We start from the raw sequence: 20,074 nt of genomic DNA on the forward strand, positions 1-20,074 counted from the left end.
CCCCCCCCGCCAGGGGCGGACCCCCGCCCGCTGACCGCGCAGCGGGACCCGCGCTGGGGGAACCCCCCTTCTATATATATTTTACATTTTTGCCCCTGCCGCACCCCCACACCCAAGGTTTTTGAAAGTGCCGCACCCCTGCACCCGCACCAATGTGACATAGACCTTTGCATAATGGCCCGCCAAATAATAGAGTCTTAATCTGAATTATTCAGGAAACTTGAACTGATATGGCTTAACTTGTGATCATTTCAGTTTAAAGCTTTTTTTTTATGAGGAAACAACAAATGCAGAACGAAGCAGGCTAAGAATCACAATTAGCATTTTTCATTTTTATCAAGAGTTCTAAAAGAATAAAACCTTTATCCGAACTAATGGAAGCTTCTGCACCGACAGACTGCCATGGCCTTTACCAGCCTTTTCAATCAACTTCCTGACCTGGAAACAGTTGACTGACACTCATTACTAATATAAAATGGCTCAGAAATATTCTTAAGGAGAAAGAAATTTAACCACTGTTTAAATGAGAACAATGACTTACAACTTCATCAAGATGCTCAAGCACTGACAATTGATCATTCGGATCAATATCTGGTTCATCTTTCAAAACTACCTATCATTATGTAATTCAGTATAACACGTGCTCAACAAAGAGTAGGACATAATCAAATGAGAATATATCAAACTTACCTCAGTATATTCAAAAGGACGCACCGACCACAAAGGTATTTTAGTGGCACGGTACTGAGTTTCCTGAAATTTAGAAATGACATAGGAAGGATATCAGAGAGAGAAAGAATGTGTATAAGTGAACGTGTAAGATTGAAATTGAAAATGATACACCAAAATAGCTGAAAAGAAAACCAGTTTTATCATGAGTAAAGATGGGCCTCTTTTTTTTTTGGCAACCTTGATCTCCAAAAGAAGCACATGTTTAGGTTTTGCTTCTCCATCAATAAGAGATGTTGCAACAGAAGAGCCTGGTTGAGTAATATGAAAACCCATGCCTGGAACTTCCTGCAAACCAAAAACTACATCATTCTGCCACTTTAACTGAAGAAAAAAGAGGAAAAATCCATTCAAACCTGTGGATCAATCAGGCACTCATGCTCATGTCCCCATATAATGAAGTCCAAGAATCTTGGTAAGAAATGCTCATTAATAGCATTTTTGGGATTTGTTTTGATCCTAGATGTACAAGAAACAAAAATTACCATAATAATACGTGCTCAGACAGATGTTCTCAATTAGCAAACAGGAGTATTAAAGCAAAGATCAATGAACAAGTAAACTTTCAGAGGGCTTCACAAGAACATTTATGATGACAAAACAATAACAGACTCCTTCCAAAGTCCATGAGAAGCAAAGATCACCTATTTTGGTGAAGGACCAAAATGTTGAACCAGGCTGAAACAGGGCATTCTTCTTGGCCTTCAGGTCGCATCCATTGAATGGCATGTGGTGTCTGTTGCATCCAAAATTTTGTCCAAGAAAGAGATCGTCCATTAGCGCGCGCACACGCACACACAACTACCACTACTTTTGAAAAATACCTGGAACATTCTGTTAAGCCGCTCATCACGAATGTTACCAAGCCCATACAATGCAACTGATGTAGAACCCTGGGCAGATATTATGTCAAGAACTATTCTTTCAATAATTAACAGCTAATGGGCATGGCCTCAGTATCACTTTACAAACCTTCTTAATAAGTATTGGATAAAGAGTGATCTGACCAACACCAGAGCCTCCAAGAAGCATTTTGCCAAAATAGTTTACAAGATTGCATGCAGAAAGGATATCAATTGCAGAGAGATTGTCCTGACACGACAGAAAATAAAACACACAGGTATTTATATGTCTACATGAAACAAATAGCAACTGAACTATATATCATGTTAAACTAAATCACAAACCCACATTGCAAGAGTATAACTAGAATGCAGTGACCAGCTGAACAACGAACAGCATCTGGGATCATGTGAATAGAGAGAGCACCATGTAACACTACCCTTTTTTTTGGTAGGGGGAGGGGAATATACATGTCTCAGCTATATCTCGGTAAGGCAATTTTTCGTGACATGATAGGATACGTTGATAAATATCGGAAAAATCTCTAGGCTTAAACAATTTTAAAATATAAAAAGAACAAAAATAAATTAGAAAATAACATATTTAGGCAATAACATACACATATAATAAAAGAAATAAGTAAAAATTGTAAAAGAAAGAAGAAAAACAATATTTAAGACGTAGTAAAAAAATAAAGTAAAAATAATAGATAATATTGCAATATTATCACAAGAATGCAGAATATAATTAAATTGGCAATATTTCAAAATACCATGATATTTTACCTTTAATGTTGCTTGCTGAACCTACAACAATAATATCATGATATTTTGAAAATATTGCTGATCTGTGACTACGATATATGTGTGTGTGTGTGTACATATATACGCATATAATGGGAGAGAGAGAGAGAGAGAGTCAATTGTATAAACTTGTAACCATACCACTCCTGCTGGATCATCATGGTTGCCATGAATGCTAAACACAGGTAAGCCAACATTAAAGTGAGGATCCTCATAATTGACATGTCCAAATCTGGAGAAAGAAACATGCACACCATAAGTTGCAAGCACATTTTCATAAGTAAAATAATCGTGCACTAAAAATGCCAACAAAGCATTCATAGATGGAAATAGTAAGACACTGTTTTGCTAATATAACACAAATAACAGTTTCACCAAACTCCCAAGTTACAAAGTAGCAATTTGCTAAAGCTTCATTTAGAAATGAAATTCATGCAGTGAAAATTCAGGGCCATAGCCCCAGTATTAGTTTATACAGTTAAGACTTATGGAAATATATAAGTCAAACACTTCCATCAATTTTAGTTTCAGCTATGTTACCACAATACATATGCATAAAAGTAGGGATTCACAACAATTTGGATTCAAGTAAGATATCCAACCAGATCCAAATCTGTTTAGTCAGATCTGATAGAACAAGCAATAACCAATTAATAATCGAGTTCAGGCTCAATACAGAATATCACACCTGAACCAAATCCGACGTATATCCTTATCCAAATACATGTAAAACTTGTATCAAATTAGGTATTTAAGCTGGTTGGATCTGGATTAGGCATTAGCTTTTCCCATCCGAATCCAACTAGACAATATCCAATTAGGTTGATTTCTCTAATGCCTACATCTGAAACGAATCTAACCTATTTACATCCCTACATAAAGTTCAAGCACCCAAAAGAAAATGGTGTACTATATATTACAATAAGGATTAATATTTAGTTGGTGATCTCATACTTGAAATCATGGTCAAAAATACCAGTATCGACTATATCTTGGTGAGATTATATTAGAGGGAGGTTGATAAATCTCGGGAAAAACTCAGCTTAAAATTAAAAGAATATAAAAATACCAAAAATGAGTAAGAAATATCATGTTTCGACAATAAAATACATATATAATAAAAGAAATAAGTAAAAATAAAAAAGAAAGAAGAAACAAATATTTAAGATTGTATAAAAGAAATTAAAACAGCAAAAATAATTGATAACATCGTGATACTCTCATGATAATATCACAATACAATTAATTTGGCGATGTTTTCAAAATATTAAGATATTTAACCTTTGATATCCTTCTTCGGAAATACAGCGATAATATAGTGATATTTTTAGATTATCACTGATATCAGTGCCCATGCTTGAAATAACATGATCCATATCAATGAAACATATGAAGCAATAAGGCAGCTAATGGAATGTACACCTACAAGTTCATTTCTATACAACCAAAACATGCAACCGTGAATGCATGCTTTGCTACCAGTCCAATAATATGTTACCACAATATAATGGTGGACTTGTCTTACACTTATACACAACTACCAATGTGACCTTATTTAAAATGAATCAGTTACACCATACACAATTGGACTTTACTTGCAACGTATGCATTCTGTCACCTCCCTTTACATTGAAATGTCCCTTTCATAATCTAAAAAACTAGTGACCTGGACTGATGACTGGTCCAAGTCAGAGCCGATCAGCATCCCTAATAGGTCAAAACAGTCTGTTCACCCAGTCCACATATATCTTCATGATTCTTACATTTAGGTTTTAGTTATACAAATGACACTAAGAACTATGATGAAACATAAGGTGTTTTGTTTGTACTACTTGTGTGAGTTGACCAGGTGACTCATCTAGGTCAGCCCAAATCAGTGTCCTTGTTAGGTTAACACAGTTTGTTCACCCACTTCACATATATCTTCCTTCATGATGGTTACTTTTCGGTTTTAGTCACACAAATGACATCATGTATAAAAACTATTGTGATATATACAGAATTTTCTTTTTCTACTTGTGTATGGATACATTCTCATTTTAACCTTTATTAACACAAACCATTTTAACATTTTGCCATGATTAGTTTTTCTAGATTTTTAATGCTCTTTTACATGAAGATATCGATGACATGATTAGTTTTCACAAGTTCAGAATTCAGATCTTACTTCATGATAGTTGGTCTCAAAAGTGAATAGGGTATGCACAGTACATATTTATAGATTGTGAATGCTTGATATACTAGTTTAGTAACTTATGGATATTTATTATGAATCCACATTTTATTATTCATGTTATTTCATACTATATACTAGTTATATCAAGCTTTGCAATTCTTAATTGAATGGTATTTTTTATGTGATAGACATTTCTGCCATTAAAGACTGATTGCTTTTATTTTTATGGTACCTACTATAAAATAAAAAACCAGGCATTTGGCCCACTTACAGTGGAAGCTTGACTTTTCGAGAGGATAATAACTCCTGAGGATTGTTTACAACAACAACAACAACAACAACAACAACAACTACACCTTCATCCCAAAACAATTAGGGTCAGCGATATGAACCAAAAAGGAAATCATTTTGGGTCTTCCACATGAATCCTTCTCCTCCAATCATTTTTATCCAATGTCATGTCCTCGGTGAGGTTCAAAGCATTCATATCCTTTCCTATCATCTCCATCCAAGTCTTCTTAGGCATACCACGACCTCTTTTAACTAATATATTTTCCCATTTCTCCATCCTTCTAACGGGAGCATCATTAGGCCTTCGCCGAATATGTCCAAACCACCCTAAACGATTCTCTCTCATCTTATTTTCAATGGATGCAACGCCTACCTTCTTACGTATCTCCTCGTTTCGAATCTTATCTTTTATTGTATTTCCACACATCCATCTAAGCATACGCATCTCAACTACACTCATTTTTTTAATATGATGCCTCTTGGTAGCCCAACATTCTATACCATATAGTAAAGCGGGCCTAATTGTCGTCCTATAAAACTTTCCCTCCAACCGCAATGGCATTCTACGATCGCACAACACTCCAATTGCACTTTTCCATTTCATCTACCCAACCTTTATCCTATGATTTACATCTCCATCAATTTCTTTATACTTTTGAATGATAGATCCCAAATATGTGAAACAGTCATCCACCGATATTTCTTGCTCACTAAGCTTCACTAGACTCCCATCACTACTTCGTTGCTTACTAAACCGACATTCCATATATTTTGTCTTACTCTTACTCAACTTAAAACATCTTGCTTCTAATGTATGTCTCCATAATTCTAACTTAGCATTAACCCCAGCTCTAGACTCATCAATCAAAACAATATCATCAGCAAACAACATACACCACGGCACATTTTCTTGAATTGATCTCGTAAGCTCATCCATCACTATAGTAAATAGGAAAGGGCTTAAAGCAGATCCTTGATGTAACCCAACCGTTATAGGAAAATTGATTGTCACCCCTCCACAAGTGCGGACATTGGTTACTACTCCTTCGTACATATCTTTAATTATACTAATGTACTTGAGAGAAACACCTTTCTTCATCATTGTCCACCAGAGAACATCCCTAGGTACTCTATCGTATGCCTTCTCCAAATCAATAAAAACCATATGCAAATCTTTGTTCCTCTCTCTATATCTCTCAATAAGTTGTCTAAAAAGATGTATAGCTTCCATAGTTGATCTTTCAGGCATAAAACCAAATTGATTCTCTGATATCATGACAACCTTCCTCAACCTATACTCAATCACCCTCTCCCAAAGTTTCATAGTATGACTAATGAGTTTTATACCACGATAGTTTGTGCAATCTTATATATCACCCTTATTCTTATATAGAGGCACCAAAGAAATCTTCCTCCACTCATTAGGCATCTTATTTGTCCACCAAATCTTGTTAAAAAGATTTGTCAGCCATTCTAAACCTTTCTCACCCAAGCATTTTCAAGCCTCGAAAGCTATGTCACATGGGTGCGGGTGCGGGTGCGGGTGCGGGAGCGGGAGTGGGAGCGGGAGCGGGTGCGGGTGTGGGGATTCGACACTTCCAAAAAACCCGGGTGCAGGGGTGCGACAGGGGCAAAAATGTAAATATATATATAGAAGGGGGTCGGGGGTTCCCCTGGCGTGGGTCGGGATTCAATTTTTTTTGCTAGTGTGTTTGTTTGAAGACTTGTTACCCACGTTCTGCTTGTTGTGTACTTTAGCTCAACGGGACAAAATTGATGAACTGATCGACCCAGCTGCGTTCTGCTGATTGTCATGATTCAATCATGTCTGAAACTCCCTGGTCTTCACGAAAAAAATATAAGCGAAAGGTTTGATATGGTTTGTTGGAGAGAGAGTCTTCACGAGGCCTACGGCACCACTACCACGCCACTGCCTAGGGTTCTTCAAATTTCATTTTATATACAGTTGCACACAGATGACAGCTAAAAGAAATTTATTGGATTTGACATGTGGAAAAGAGAGGTCTACACAAGGCTACGACTAGAGCACCCATCTCGTCAGGAGAAAAGTGAATTTTAATAGTCACCAAGGCTCTACCACCACCATTATCATTTATTGTGGGGAGAGAAAATCCTTGACGAAAAAGGATCTGGTTGGTTGAATCATAAAGACTTCAAAAGGCTCTTGAATTTTGGTTTTAATTTTTGAGAAAGATGGATCATCATTTCCAAGTTAATAGTATGTTTTCCAACGCTGTGAATTAATTGTTTAGAGGCAGGAATAGCATGGGATGCCAACAAAGCTCGTCAGATGTTGTGGACACAAGTGCCTCTTTATAAAACAAGAGCAGCAGCAACAAGCAGTTGTCCAGAATTTTTTTTTAAATTCTGCAGCCTATTTCGTAGGGCAATTTTTTTTTTTTAAATCCAAACAAAATGGACCAAAATGACCCTGGGTGTGGTCAACGGACTCAAGATCGGGTTGACCGCACCCGTGTCGAGTCGCATCGACGCGGGTGCGGCACCCTGCTAGCCGAATCCCTGTGACATAGCTCGATAGGTATACCATCTGGGCCAATTGTCCTTGATTTTATTTTCTTTAAAGCCTCTGCAATTTCTTTCTTTTGAATCTTGCGCATGAAGTCACGATTCATCTCATGAAAAGGAATGGAGAAGTCTCCAAGATCCTGAGCATGACTTCCATTAAATAGCTTATCAAAATAATATTTTCATCACTCCTTAATTTCCTCATCTTTGACTAAAACCCTTTGTGTTTCATCTTTGATACATCTAACCATACTCAGATCCCTCGATTTCCTATCTCTCATCTTTGCAAGCTTATAAATATCCTTCTCGCCCTCTTTGGTATCCAATTTGTCATAAACCTCCTTATATACCTTATCCCTCGCGTTTCGAACTATTTTTTTAGCTTTCTTCTTTGCTATCATATACTTCTCCAAATTTTCATTATCACGACTCTTACTTAGATTTCTATAACACTCTCTTTTAATCTTAATAGCTAACTTGACATCCTCGTTCTACCATGATGTATCCTTACCTAGAGGTGCACCGCCTTTAGACTCACCCAATACCTCCTTAGCCACCTTTCTCATGCCACCCGCTATCTTACTCCACATTGATTCTGAATCCTCCTTGAGACACCAATCAGCTTCCTTAACTACCTGCTCTACAAACATTCCTTGTTTAGCTCCTTTCAGTGCCCACCACTTAATTCTAGGATCTATCATATGTCTATCCTGAGGATTGTTTGAAGAAAAATAATTGTTGAAATGATGGTAGAGGAGGAACTGGATTTTCATAGCTATATGATTCCTTATCATCCAAATGGTCATGAAGATTAGGAATTAACAAAACCGCAAGGACTATACCAAATTTCAGAACAACTTCCTGAATGGGAAGCATTTGAGAACCGTCTTCCACTACCTAAAGACATTGATAAATTGTGAGAACCTGGAATATATATATATATATATATATATCAAAAGGAGCTTTCCTTTTAGAAATGTATCAGGGTTAGGAGATTCTATGCCTGGATTTTGTTTGTGCCCTTAACAGATGGACATAAGGCTCTAAATCAAGTGTGATATCAGAAACACATTCAGACATTTCAAATGGAAACATGAGAGTAAACAACAGTTGATTGCATGAATAAGCTGGACTGAATTTCAAAAGTGTTATGCAATCTCAAAGCAAGTAAACAGACGGAAAATTGGCCATGATCTCATATCACTTATCCAAAAGCTATGGATGCATGAGAAGTTTACATGTTCACGAAATTCACGGTCTGATCACTGACAACTTGGAACTGGACAGGTCGTTCATTGAGGCAGTAACGACGGAGAATTTCAATGGTTTTTACTAGGGTTGTCCTTGAAGGCTTATTTTCATGAAACAGATCACCACCAAGCAGCAAGAAATCCACCTGCAATCCAGAACAGAGATTAAGACAGACTTGATTTAATATTATTAAATATATCCAAAAAATCTCAAGTTTTGAACCATTGAAAATAATTGGATATATTTTTATTCTTACACATAAACAATAGCATGCTACTAGTAAACAAAAAAACCCATATCATCATTGAACCCGGCTGAACATGTCAAGTAAATTTGAGATATTTTTCAAAAGAAACATTACTACAGCATGGATGGGGAATTGGGGATAAATGTGGACATGATGAACTTCTTGTCAACATTTTCAAAGTTTTTTTTCTTTAGTGGCTAGTATTTGTGTGGGGCTTACACAATATCATACTTATCTAATATTTAGTGAAGGTTTTTTATTTCGGCTTCAAAAGTGAAAAAAGATTCAAAGTGTGAAATACGTGTGTATTCAAGGTGTGAATTATGTGTGACTAATCCGATCATATTTCAGCACACATTTGAATCAGATGGCATCTAACCAAACCAGGTTGAGAGCATACACTGATGATATCAGATGTAGTTTTTTTTATAGTGCGTCAGAAAGTCCTGGAATGAATCAAATGATAATCTCCCTCACCTGTTTCTGCTCCGCTATCGAGCATATCTCTTCAAAGGACTGAAACGAATCAAGGCGACGTATTTCATCCTTCTCCATGTAGCCAAGATGGCAATCCGTCGCAACAAGTATCCGAAGCGTGTTCTCAGCACTTTCCCTGGAAACTTGATGTCTAATTAGTAGCAGAGGAAAGAAATTAAGCACACTGAGTGTAAGACGCAGCGTTTCTATATACTCCGCTTTGCTAAAAACCAAAATATCAGGCGATTCACGATCGAACAGAAAATACAAAGAATCACCAACAAGAGTTATTCAACTAGCAATCAAACAACTAGAAGGGGATTAAGTGCGATTAACTGAATCGAACACGCGAAAAATGCCTAGATGGAATTCGATATAACTAATCGGTTCATGATTGAAAAAAAAAAGACCGATAGAAAGAGAGAGGTTTTACCTCGAAGATTCCTCCATTCTAGATGCAAGTGCGCCTTCTGCTAGGCTTCGAAGAACAAGTCCGTTCCAAAAGGGGCTTCCACTATTACGCTTAAGAAGTACCTGGTTTTGATTCCGCGCTCAGCACGACTGAGCAAGAATCAGTAACCAAAGCCAGAAATCGTAACAAGGACGACGATCCATCTAACAACCAAACGGGACCTAGTGCGACGAAAACCCTGACAGAGCACGAACGCGCGAAATCTGAATCCCTAAAAGGAGAGACGACGGTAAACGCTAAACGAAGCGACAGTAGGAAGGAACGAGGGTTAGGGTTGCGGGAGAGAAGGGGAAGAGGCTTCCGGAGGAAGGAAGGAATCGGAAAATTTTTCAAGTCTCGGACGTGGCGCCAAAGTTTGGGGTTTTAGTTAGTCGCGATCTGGATTTCGCGGTGGTACTTGTACGTAAGCTTCCGTACCGGATCGTTTCGCTAAGTTACAAAACGTTTCGGTTCAAGAGACGTAAACCCGCCCTTGTTTGGAGGACTCTGTGAGAACCCTATATAGGCTCCTAAACGTATCTATCCGGATTTGATACTCTAGGGCCAGGATTTGGGGAAGAATAATGATGTCCAATTAAAAATTTAATCGGATCCAAAGGATCCTATTAGTATATGGAGTTGAATATGGTTTGTGAAATTTCATACCAAACTCGAATTCGGCCAAGAGCATATCATGTCATCTGTCAAAACACTTTTAGTAAAGTGATTTAGCATCATCACCGTCTACAATATGCACAAAGACCATGAGGTCCTCGTGCATATGAATCCATGGATGGTGAAGGTGTTTCCTTAAAGTGATTTCTGATCTACTCTCGGTATGGCCCGAGTTCCGATTAAGACCGTGATTTTTCAATGTAAAGAATATAAAAAGTATTATTTTACCACGTATGGATCGAATCTGGTTCATCTAATCTTTATAGGATGTGAGTATGGTTTTTCTTATGAGGGATCCAATCAGTCCCATATATGAATTTGGTACCTGCATCCCAAATATAAATTTGAGTTCAAACTTGCCCTATTATGATCCAAATCCAACCAGTTGACATCCTTACTTGTGACTCATGAGAACAATCACAAATATCGCTAGTGGCAATTTTTTGGTAGGAAAACATCTAGAGAAATTTTGAAAAATGTTATTTTATAAAAAAATTATTGTTAAATTAAATATATATAAAATAACAAAATATAGAAAAAAGGACAAACTTATATAATAAAAATATAAACAATAGAAAAATTGAAAGAGAAACAAAAATGCTACCAAAGTGTTTTTCTCCCATTAACAATATAATAATAGCGCAATACTTTCAAAGTAAAGGACATTTAAAAGATAATGCATTTTTTTGGTATCATATTAGCTTTTGAAAATATTGCAACAAAATCAAATTAATTTTAAAATATCGGCAATACGAGACATAGGCCTCTCGTCATGTACCTTGAAATCGGCAAGTCTCGATCAAATTCAAAATAGAGTTCCAAGTCTTTATATAGTCGAGTCGGCCAGTGTGCAAGGGAGGCTTCCCAAACAAGCATGTGTGGTATGCTTCAGTTTCACACACCCATTCAACATGTACTCTCTCTCACACACACAGGGGTGTCATTCAAAGGATCCGATTAATTTATAGAGCTGAATATATTTTATGAAAATTCATACCAGACCCGGGCCTAACCTAAGTTCTCATCAACTTTTCAATGCAAAAAAATAAAATAAATTATTATTTTATTGGGTATAGTTCATGTAATTCTTATAGTCTGAGTATGGTTTATCTTATGGTAAGTTCAATTGGACTCGAGTTCATACCCGATACTAAGTTCAATTCGACTCGAGTTCGAACCCGGCACTAGCATATTAAGTCAAATATGTGTTTGGTCGCACTTGAGTCCAAACCAGACCCGTTGACACCCCTACTCTCTCTCTCTCTCTCTCTCTCACACACACAATTTCAATATAAAACAAAGAAAAAAAAGTAAGTTCTTGAAGGAGAAAAGGATAATGGAGGGCTCGCGCGCGCGCGTGCGCACACACACAAAAGTATGGGGGACAAGAGCGATATATGTTTTTAGATATAACAATAATGGGCATTTCTGATCCGGATCCGAATCCTATTGTAAGGCATGTCCGGTGTCCCAAATACTGATCCGGAAGAGAACCCGACTCGCTCTAAACAAATTAACAGGTACTGTCTCGGGCCAAGCTAGATCCGACCCATATCTGATGGTCCATGGTTAAGGGTTTTACGGACCGCTCTCTCTATAAATACGCCTCTCTCCGGCTTAAAGAGGGTTTTAGTGCCTAGGGTTAGGTTTGCTGGTGGTTTCGTGTGAATCCTTCTCCAGGAAACCCTAATTCTAAATCAAGGCTATGCCATTGGTATTTTCAAGAGTTATGTTTTTCTATCTGGTGGAGTAAGAGAACGTGATGCTGCCGATCGTGCGTTCTTGTTCTTTTACTATTCTCTCATTCTCTTCTCGTCCATTTTCCCTCTTATTTTCTTTCTCTTGTACTTCTTTTTTTATTATTTGGTATGATCGACGACAATTTCATCGAATCGACGGTAAAATGTGCCGATTACAGGGGGACGATGAGTGGTCCCTTGAAATCGATTAATTCTTGCTTGAATACTCGAGATCGATCTAAAATTTGACTGATTCCTCCTTGAACTAATCGGTCTTTTACCCTAAAAATGTAAGTGAGAAACGGCTGGTCGGTGATTTCAATACTTTGAAGTTTGAACATTGTTTTGATTTCTTTTTTTCCTTTCGTCGGGATTGAAAGCGCGATCTGGTGACTGCATTCTTCATTATTTTTCTTATTGTTTTTTCATGACCATTGCTTGGATATTATATATTTGTTTTAAATTTTGTAAGTATCGAATTCGAGTAATTTTGGAAATGATTACTTTGTGACCAATTTTAATGGTATCGTTTCCTTCTTGTCTTCCTCTTCCTCATATTTCTCCTTTTCATTATTCCTTTCGCTCTTTGCATATGTAGATCATCCTTCTACAATTGAATCTAGCGTGATGTAGTGAGGTTCCATAAGAAGGTATCGAAAATCTCAATAATGAAATTATTTCGAAAATTTGCTCACTTGGTTCAAGAACACGGAAAATCAAGGAAATAGTCTTGAAATTGAGTTTTCTAGTGGTAGAAAATGTAGTAATGGTTGATTTATTTGCTTGGTTGATGTTTGTTGGGGTAATGGCTATGTATGTAACCATGAATGTGTTTCTGAATATACGCTGACAGGTGTTGTAAATTTCATTTTCTTTGTCTTTTGGGAGAGTTTGTAGCTGGTTTTAATGTCTAATTTAAAGGGAGAGACTGACCATCTTTGTGTGTGTGGTTTTGTTTTGTATTGGACAATGATGAAAGTATGAAAGGTCTCGTTCATCATAATGGCAATCACGCCTTGATGACCATTCTGATATATCACCACCCATATTCTGAGTCCTATGTGATGCATGCACAATGTGTGCATATTTTGTGTATGTCTGTGCTTATGTATGTGATTTGAGGGCTAATGATGTGCATCTAAAATGACAAGCATATGTCTGAGTGCACTCATGAGGATCACATCTGAACTTGTGAGGGCTAAAAAATTAGGTTTTTCCTCTCATGTTTTCATTCTTTTTTCTTGATTATAAGACATGACTATGAGCTTGATAGTTTCGTTATTTCAGAAGAAAAGCAACAAAAGACAAGTTTTCATGATTCTAAATGTTGTTAATGAGCCTGAAGTTTGATTATTGATATAATCTTTCTGCCTTCTTTTTGAGATTTTTTCTTTTCCTTTTCAGGGGATGTTTGGATGATGCCAAAATCTTTGGTTGAAACCAGATTTTGATTTTTTTTTTTGGATAACCAATGTTTGGCTTTTGATTTTTTTTTCCTTTTCTGTTGCTTTATAAAAAATGTATCAATTATTTTTTGTTTCTTTGTTGCTTTGGGGGGTCTTATGCGTTGAGAATATGATTTTATTTAGTCATGTGATGAACAAGTAGCATAGTTCAAATGATAACCTCCTTAAGGTTGTGATTACACTTCACACCTTTCGCTCCTATCTGATGACTAAACAGTTCTCTTTTAATATGTCCCTATTTGCTCTCCCTTTTTAGTTGCTTTTACTTTCTTGAAATTTTATCTATTCTAAATTATAATTTCAACTGTAATTGTTATTTGCTTCTAAAGAAGCTTCATACACTTGTGCTGTTTAAATGCTATGTTTGTTTGTTCGGCTTGAATGTAATATCCTTTTCATTATAGTGGTTATAAGGGTTCATCATGTCCTAGTATCCAGCCGTTTGTAAGGAAGCGAGAGCAGCATTTTTTGTTTTGTTCATTTACATGTTGGTTGTAGTGGTTGCAATTCTTGGACTTGTTGGGAAGATCAATTTCCTTGAAATTTTTGGCACTGTGAAGCTTACCTCAATTTCTAGCACTAATGTGTACATTCATACTAGTCTCTTCAGTAGAAGAAAGAGATGCTTGGAATCAGTTTACATTGGACATGGGAAAAGTAATGCAACATTTTTCCTAACATCACGATAATACTTTATTTTGAAGGCAATGTTTTCTTATATATATATGGGTTTGGACGATGAAGAAATGATGAAAGGCCTCGTTCATCATAATGGTGTTCATGCCTTGATGACCATTCTGATACGTCACCACCTATATTCTCAGTCCTGTGTGTGTGTGTCTTGGATAGATTTGTTGGCCAATGATGAACATCTGAAATGACAAGCATATGTCTGAATTCACACATGTGGATTACGCCTAATCTTCTCTCTGAGGCCTCAAATATTAAGCTTTTTCCCCTCACATTTTTATTAATATTCTGGTATACATGGCTTTACCACGGGCTTGGTTACTTCTCCAATTTGGAAGAAGAAAAGTAAAAGAAGATAAATTTGTACAATTTTACTATGAATGAAAGGGATGATGTTAATGAACCTGAAATTTGATGATTGATGTAATCTTGTACTCTGTGACAATCTTTCTTTTTCCTTTTTAGGGGACGTTTGAATGTTGCTGAAAACTTGGTTTAAAACCAGGTCTTTCCCTTTTTTTTTCTTTTCTCATTTTCTTGTTCTTTCTTTTTCCTTTCTGTTTTCCTTTTTGTCTTCTTATCTTTTTCCTTCTCCTTTGGCTCCTCCACCTTCGCTTTTTCCTCCTTTGTCTTTTTCTTCCTTTTTTCCCTTTATCTTTTTCCTTTTTACCTTGTTTTTTCTCTTTTGAAATTTTCTTCTTTTCTTTTCTTCTTTTTCCTCTCTCTCTACTCTTCTTTTTGTCTTCCTTTTTCCCTTTTTTTTTTTTGCTTTTGTTTTATTTTTGTTCTTTACATGTATGCCAATGTTTTTCACACACACACACACACACATATATATATATATATATATATATATATATATGTATATGAATTCCTAAAATTGCATGTGTGTGCGTGTGTTGGGAGGGTTTTGTGTATCTTTTATACATATAAATAGATAGATAGATAGATACATTATACAATGTAGATATGCTTTATGTGTAATGCTATGCAATTTTACTTTATTTTACACTGAATTATACATGTATGCTTAATTCATAATTACAATCATATATTTGTTGCTAAAATGATCTATTTATTGTAATGTTTATGTGTTTTTTGATATTTTGTTTTTCTGGTCCTGCCTAGGCCCTGACTGGTCCTTTTTCTGTTCGTCCACCTAAGCGCCGACTAATGCTTTTGACAACTAAATCCCTGAACCAGCTCCTCCAAAATGACCTAGCTACTGCATTAATTATGCATTATCTTTTGAGAATGTGTTCTAGAAGACCATACTTTTCTGATGCCATACCTTAAGGGCATACAAAATGACAACTTTTCCAACCATTCCAGATGAGAAATTTTTTGAAAGGAAAGCTTTCCTAAAAGGTGTGATTTTTGATAAAAAAATTCCAACACCTAGGTGGGGGTTTGAGGAATTTTTTCTATCATAAATTCTTTTTTCTTAGGGAAACCATTAACCCACAACATATCTCATCCCATGCGCTGCCATCAGAAGAGCTTCCTACATCTTTATCTTTCTCCAACCACCACCATTTCCAGGTTTCTCTGACTTGCTGTTTGACCCTTTCCCTTCTCATTTTTCGCACATTATTCATTTTGTTTTTCTCATGCTACACAAACAAGTGAAAATTTCTCATTTAGAAAAGTTGTCATATCAGAGCTTCTCATAAGGCATGGTTGGAAGCAAGAAAAAATCTCACAGGAAAAGAAAAATTTGCCTTTGATAAGTTTTGGTATGATAACTTTCCTAAATAAATTTTTTTTACTTGTTTGTGTAGCATGAGAAAAACAGATTGGAAAAAATGAGAAAAATGAGAGGGGAGGGGGTGGTTGATCAGCCCCATCTCAGAGAAAGAGAGAGAGAGAGAGAGAGAGAGAGAGAGAGAGAGAGAGAGAGATGAAAATGGTGGTGGGTGAGAGAAAGATGAAGATGGAGGAAGCCCTTCTTGTGGCAGTCCATGGGATGAGATATGTGTTGTGGGTAAATGGTTGCCCTAATAAAAAAGAGTCTATTGTATCAAAAGTCACTTTTTAGAAAAACTCTGAGATTTTTTCTTGCTTCCTAATGTCCTTGTAAAATCTTACTTTGGGTTGTGTAATCTGTATTGGTCGACTTGATGATTGATCCAGTGTAGAGGCCCAGTGGTTCCAAGTCCTTGATTCCAATGGGATCCTGCTTGGAGTAGCCACCGACCCCTATGGTCATATTTGGATCCATATTGAAGTCATTTCCTAGATATCTTCAGTTCATCCCAATGGGTTTCTTTCTTAAGTTGCTTCAGTTTTTTATTTTTGTGTTCTATTCCTCATATTTCATTTGTTCTGTTAAATGACTATCGTGTATTTGCTCTAGCTTCTTCATGTATTTCTTTTGAAGTTGTAGTGATACCTTTTTATCACCTATCTCGTGCCAACACTGTGTTTAATTGTTATGATATTTGAAAGGGACCGAAGGCATTGGACTCAGACTGGGACAAGGTGTTGGCCACAGTGATATTGTAAGAAACTTAAATTTTGATGGGAAACATATAGCTGTTGTCTCTTCCTTGTTGAAATAATTCTGTATTTTCTTCAATTTATATGAAGTTATTTTCTTTTCCGATATTTCAGTCGTTATCCACATTCTTTTTAAGTGGCCTATGATGAAAAGCCATATTTTGAGCTGCTGTGGCTCCAAGTCCTTGATATCAAGGTGAACCTTCTTGGAGTTGCCACTGTAGTCCTGTGATATCTTGGATTGTGATTGAGGCCGATCTTTCATCATCTGTTTGTATGATCTTTCTTTTGGGGTTGCATTATTAAGAGGACTGGTTGATATTCTTATACTATTTTGGAATGAACGGAAATAAAAAAATTTCCATGAATTAGTGACATTTTGAGTGCTTCATATTTCACACACATCCATAATATTGAGTTCAACTTTCCTCTCTGTCCCATAAACCTGGACTCCGAGGCTGAACAACTCATAGATTTTGTGTTGTCATCAGCTTCTTCTCACCATCCTTGAGAATGGAGTTAAATAACAGCACAAAATTCAAAACTTAGTTGGCAAAATGTCTTTTAATTGTGGTACCTGTTTGTATGGCGACTTTATTAATATCCCAGTAGATTGTGTTTTCTGATTTGATGTGGGTCTACTGGATGGAAGACAATTTGCTTCACAGCTTGAAAATGTAAGACTTCCTAACTTACTCCAGCTTTGCTTGTTAGGTGAGATAATGACGTTACATTAACCCTGTTTGTCGCAGGTTAACCACCACGTTTCAAATTTCTAATTTAAAGGGAGTGACAATGATGAAATTGTGTTTTGTGGTTTTGTTTGGTATTGGACAATGATGAAATTGAGAAAGGCCTCGATCATCATAATGGCAATCGTACCTTGATGACCATTCTGATATATCGCCACCCATATTCTGAGTCCTATGTGATGCATGCACAATGTGTGCATATTTTGTGTATGTCTGTGCTTGTGTATGTGATTTGACGGCTAATGATGTGCATCTAAAATGACAAGCATATGTCTGAGTGCATTCATGAGGATCACATCTGAACTCGTGAGGGCTAAAAAAAAGTTATAGGTTTTTCCTCCCATGTTCACTCTTTTTTCTTGTTTATAAGACATGACAGCTTGATAGTTTCTTTATTTCAGAAGAAAAGCAAAAAAAAAAAAGTTTTCATGATTCTAAGTAATGTTAATGAGCCTGAAGTTTGATGATTGATATAATCTTTCTGCCTTCTTTTTATAATTTTTTTCTTCCCCTTTTTGGGGGATGTTTCGATGATGCCAAAATCTTTGGTTGAAACCAGATTTTCAATTTTTTTTTTGTTGGATAAGCAGTGTTTGGCTTTTGATTTTTTTTCCTTTTCTGTTGCTTTATAAAAAATGTATCAATTATTTTTGGTTTCTTTGTTCTTTGGGGGGGGGTCTTATGCATCACGATTATGATTTTGTTTAGTCATGTGATGAACAAGTAGCATAGTTCAAATGATAACCTCCTTAAGGTTGTGATTAGACTTCATCTTCTATCTTATGACTAAACAGTTCTCTTTTAATCTGTCCCTGTTTGCTCTCCTTTTTGAGTTGCTTTTACTTTCTTGAAAATTTATCTATTCTAAATTATAATTTCAACTGTAATTGGTATTTATCCTACACTTGTGTTTATTAAATCCCATGTTTGTTTGTTCTGCTTGAATGTGATATCCTTTCTTTATAGTGGTTATAGGGGTTCATCATGTTCTAGTATCCAGCTGCTTGTAAGGAAGGTCAGCATTTTCTGTGTCATTCATGTACATGTTGGTTGTAGTGGGGTTGCAATTCTTGTAATTATGGGGAATATCAATTTCCTTCAAAAATTTTGCACTGGGAAGTTTACCTCAAATTATAGATCTAATGTATGCATTCATCCTAGTCTCTTCACTATAAGAAATAGGTGCTTGGAATCAGTTTAGATTGTACGTGGGGAAAGTAATGCAGGATTTTCCCTACCATCGTGAGAATATTTTTTTTTACAGGCATTGTTTTGTTATATATATTTAGAGAGAGAGAGAACTGAACATATTTGGCCCTCTTTTCTTGTTCTGCCCCGTTAGGCCCCATAGTTTGAAGTGTTTTATGATAGATCTGAATCCTTATGTGTTTATTGTGCTTGATTTAATGAGAATCAACTTTTGGATAATGTTTTGTTGGTGAAAAAATGTATTTTTATATGTCAAAAAATTTTATTGCCTTCATGGCCATTGATTCTGATTCACCGGAAAACTTAATTCATGCACTCTTTTGGGTATAGCCTTGACATGGATGATTTCAATTTCTCAAATTCTTCAAATGCCTTCTCTCAAATTCCTAATGGGAAAGAAAGAGAGAAGGCATTTGAAGAATATAATAAAAAGCATGAAGAGTGGAAAATGAAGAATTATAAAATCCTTTCATGAATTTTTTTCATGGTGAAAACAAGGATAAATGCCAATATTTTAAAATTTAAAAAGGCATTTCAAGTTTGGGATTATCTTGAGAGGGTGTATACCTCAAGAGATTTATCCCATAAATACTATCTTCAAAAAAAGGCATTGACCTTCAATAAGGAAAAATGCTCATTAGATAGTACTTTGTCGAATTATCATCCATTTGGAATGAACTTGCACTCCTTGAACTTAAATGGAGTGGAGAAGCTATTGAATTAAGGCATAAGCAATTTGAAGAGGATCACTTTTTTAATTTTTTGAAAGGGCTTAGACCCGAATTTGAGCAAACTAAATCCTCGCTCTCATCTTCTTTTGCATCTTCACCTCTAGAAGATGTTCTTACTAAATTAAGTGAAGAAGAAACTAGATTGAGAATGAACAAAACCAATCAAAGTATGTTGAAGATGAAAATGAAGGAGCCTATGCCTTCTCTAAAATGAAGGAGCCTATGCCATCTCGATACCAAAGAATAATATGAAAACATACAAACCCCCTCATTTCAATAAATTCCAAAATCAAAATCAAGGAATAAAAGAAAATGGTTTTTAAAATGGATACCAAGAGACTATAGCAAGATTATGTCATTTTTGCAAAGAACCGAGACATATCAAATCGTTGTGTCCTAAACGAAAGAAGATGGCATTTCAACCACATAAGGAGGGTTCATCTACCTTCAACAATGAAATGTTGTCTTTAAGGCAAATTATGGAAGCTCTTTAACCTC

At 36.1% G+C, this 20,074-nt stretch overlaps 1 protein-coding gene and 8 non-coding genes across 10 annotated transcripts in view; 8 read left to right on the top strand and 1 right to left on the bottom strand.

Moving 5' to 3' along the window:
• The window catches only part of MRE11 (DNA repair and meiosis protein (Mre11)), a 33,328-nt gene extending 23,304 nt beyond the window's left edge, over window positions 1-10,024 (bottom strand). For both annotated transcript variants that reach the window (XM_090010241.1, XM_090010242.1), the window contains exons 1-12: window positions 9,798-10,024; window positions 9,365-9,500; window positions 8,628-8,785; window positions 2,517-2,607; window positions 1,702-1,821; window positions 1,554-1,622; window positions 1,374-1,465; window positions 1,086-1,188; window positions 910-1,017; window positions 691-753; window positions 542-613; window positions 361-438 (exon numbers count right to left, since the gene is read on the bottom strand). In XM_090010241.1, coding sequence (XP_089866367.1) covers window positions 361-438; window positions 542-613; window positions 691-753; window positions 910-1,017; window positions 1,086-1,188; window positions 1,374-1,465; window positions 1,554-1,622; window positions 1,702-1,821; window positions 2,517-2,607; window positions 8,628-8,785; window positions 9,365-9,500; window positions 9,798-9,814 — 1,107 coding nt within the window. In that variant the 5' untranslated portion in view covers window positions 9,815-10,024. The remainder of the gene's footprint in view (window positions 1-360; window positions 439-541; window positions 614-690; window positions 754-909; window positions 1,018-1,085; window positions 1,189-1,373; window positions 1,466-1,553; window positions 1,623-1,701; window positions 1,822-2,516; window positions 2,608-8,627; window positions 8,786-9,364; window positions 9,501-9,797) is intronic.
• Window positions 10,025-13,193: 3,169 nt separating this feature from the next.
• LOC149834668 (small nucleolar RNA Z43) lies at window positions 13,194-13,287 on the top strand. Its single transcript, XR_016432891.1, has one exon. It is a non-coding gene; the product is annotated as a small nucleolar RNA Z43 (small nucleolar RNA).
• Window positions 13,288-13,813: 526 nt separating this feature from the next.
• LOC149834669 (small nucleolar RNA snR60/Z15/Z230/Z193/J17) lies at window positions 13,814-13,909 on the top strand. The gene has a single exon (XR_016432896.1). It is a non-coding gene; the product is annotated as a small nucleolar RNA snR60/Z15/Z230/Z193/J17 (small nucleolar RNA).
• A 519-nt stretch (window positions 13,910-14,428) lies between these two features.
• On the top strand, window positions 14,429-14,522 carry LOC149834670 (small nucleolar RNA Z43). The gene has a single exon (XR_016432893.1). It is a non-coding gene; the product is annotated as a small nucleolar RNA Z43 (small nucleolar RNA).
• Window positions 14,523-14,551: 29 nt separating this feature from the next.
• LOC149834671 (small nucleolar RNA SNORD27) lies at window positions 14,552-14,632 on the top strand. The gene has a single exon (XR_016432854.1). It is a non-coding gene; the product is annotated as a small nucleolar RNA SNORD27 (small nucleolar RNA).
• Window positions 14,633-17,023: 2,391 nt separating this feature from the next.
• LOC149834672 (small nucleolar RNA Z278) lies at window positions 17,024-17,138 on the top strand. The gene has a single exon (XR_016432889.1). It is a non-coding gene; the product is annotated as a small nucleolar RNA Z278 (small nucleolar RNA).
• A 183-nt stretch (window positions 17,139-17,321) lies between these two features.
• Window positions 17,322-17,424, top strand: LOC149834673 (small nucleolar RNA snoR97). The gene has a single exon (XR_016432832.1). It is a non-coding gene; the product is annotated as a small nucleolar RNA snoR97 (small nucleolar RNA).
• Window positions 17,425-17,715: 291 nt separating this feature from the next.
• Window positions 17,716-17,809, top strand: LOC149834674 (small nucleolar RNA Z43). Its single transcript, XR_016432892.1, has one exon. It is a non-coding gene; the product is annotated as a small nucleolar RNA Z43 (small nucleolar RNA).
• A 530-nt stretch (window positions 17,810-18,339) lies between these two features.
• Window positions 18,340-18,427, top strand: LOC149834675 (small nucleolar RNA snR60/Z15/Z230/Z193/J17). Its single transcript, XR_016432898.1, has one exon. It is a non-coding gene; the product is annotated as a small nucleolar RNA snR60/Z15/Z230/Z193/J17 (small nucleolar RNA).
• The last annotated feature ends 1,647 nt before the right edge of the window (window positions 18,428-20,074 follow it).

The sequence above is a fragment of the Nuphar pumila genome, chromosome 6 (assembly GCF_984573655.1).
Source record: "Nuphar pumila chromosome 6, dmNupPumi1.hap1.1, whole genome shotgun sequence".
Lineage (NCBI taxonomy): Eukaryota > Viridiplantae > Streptophyta > Magnoliopsida > Nymphaeales > Nymphaeaceae > Nuphar > Nuphar pumila.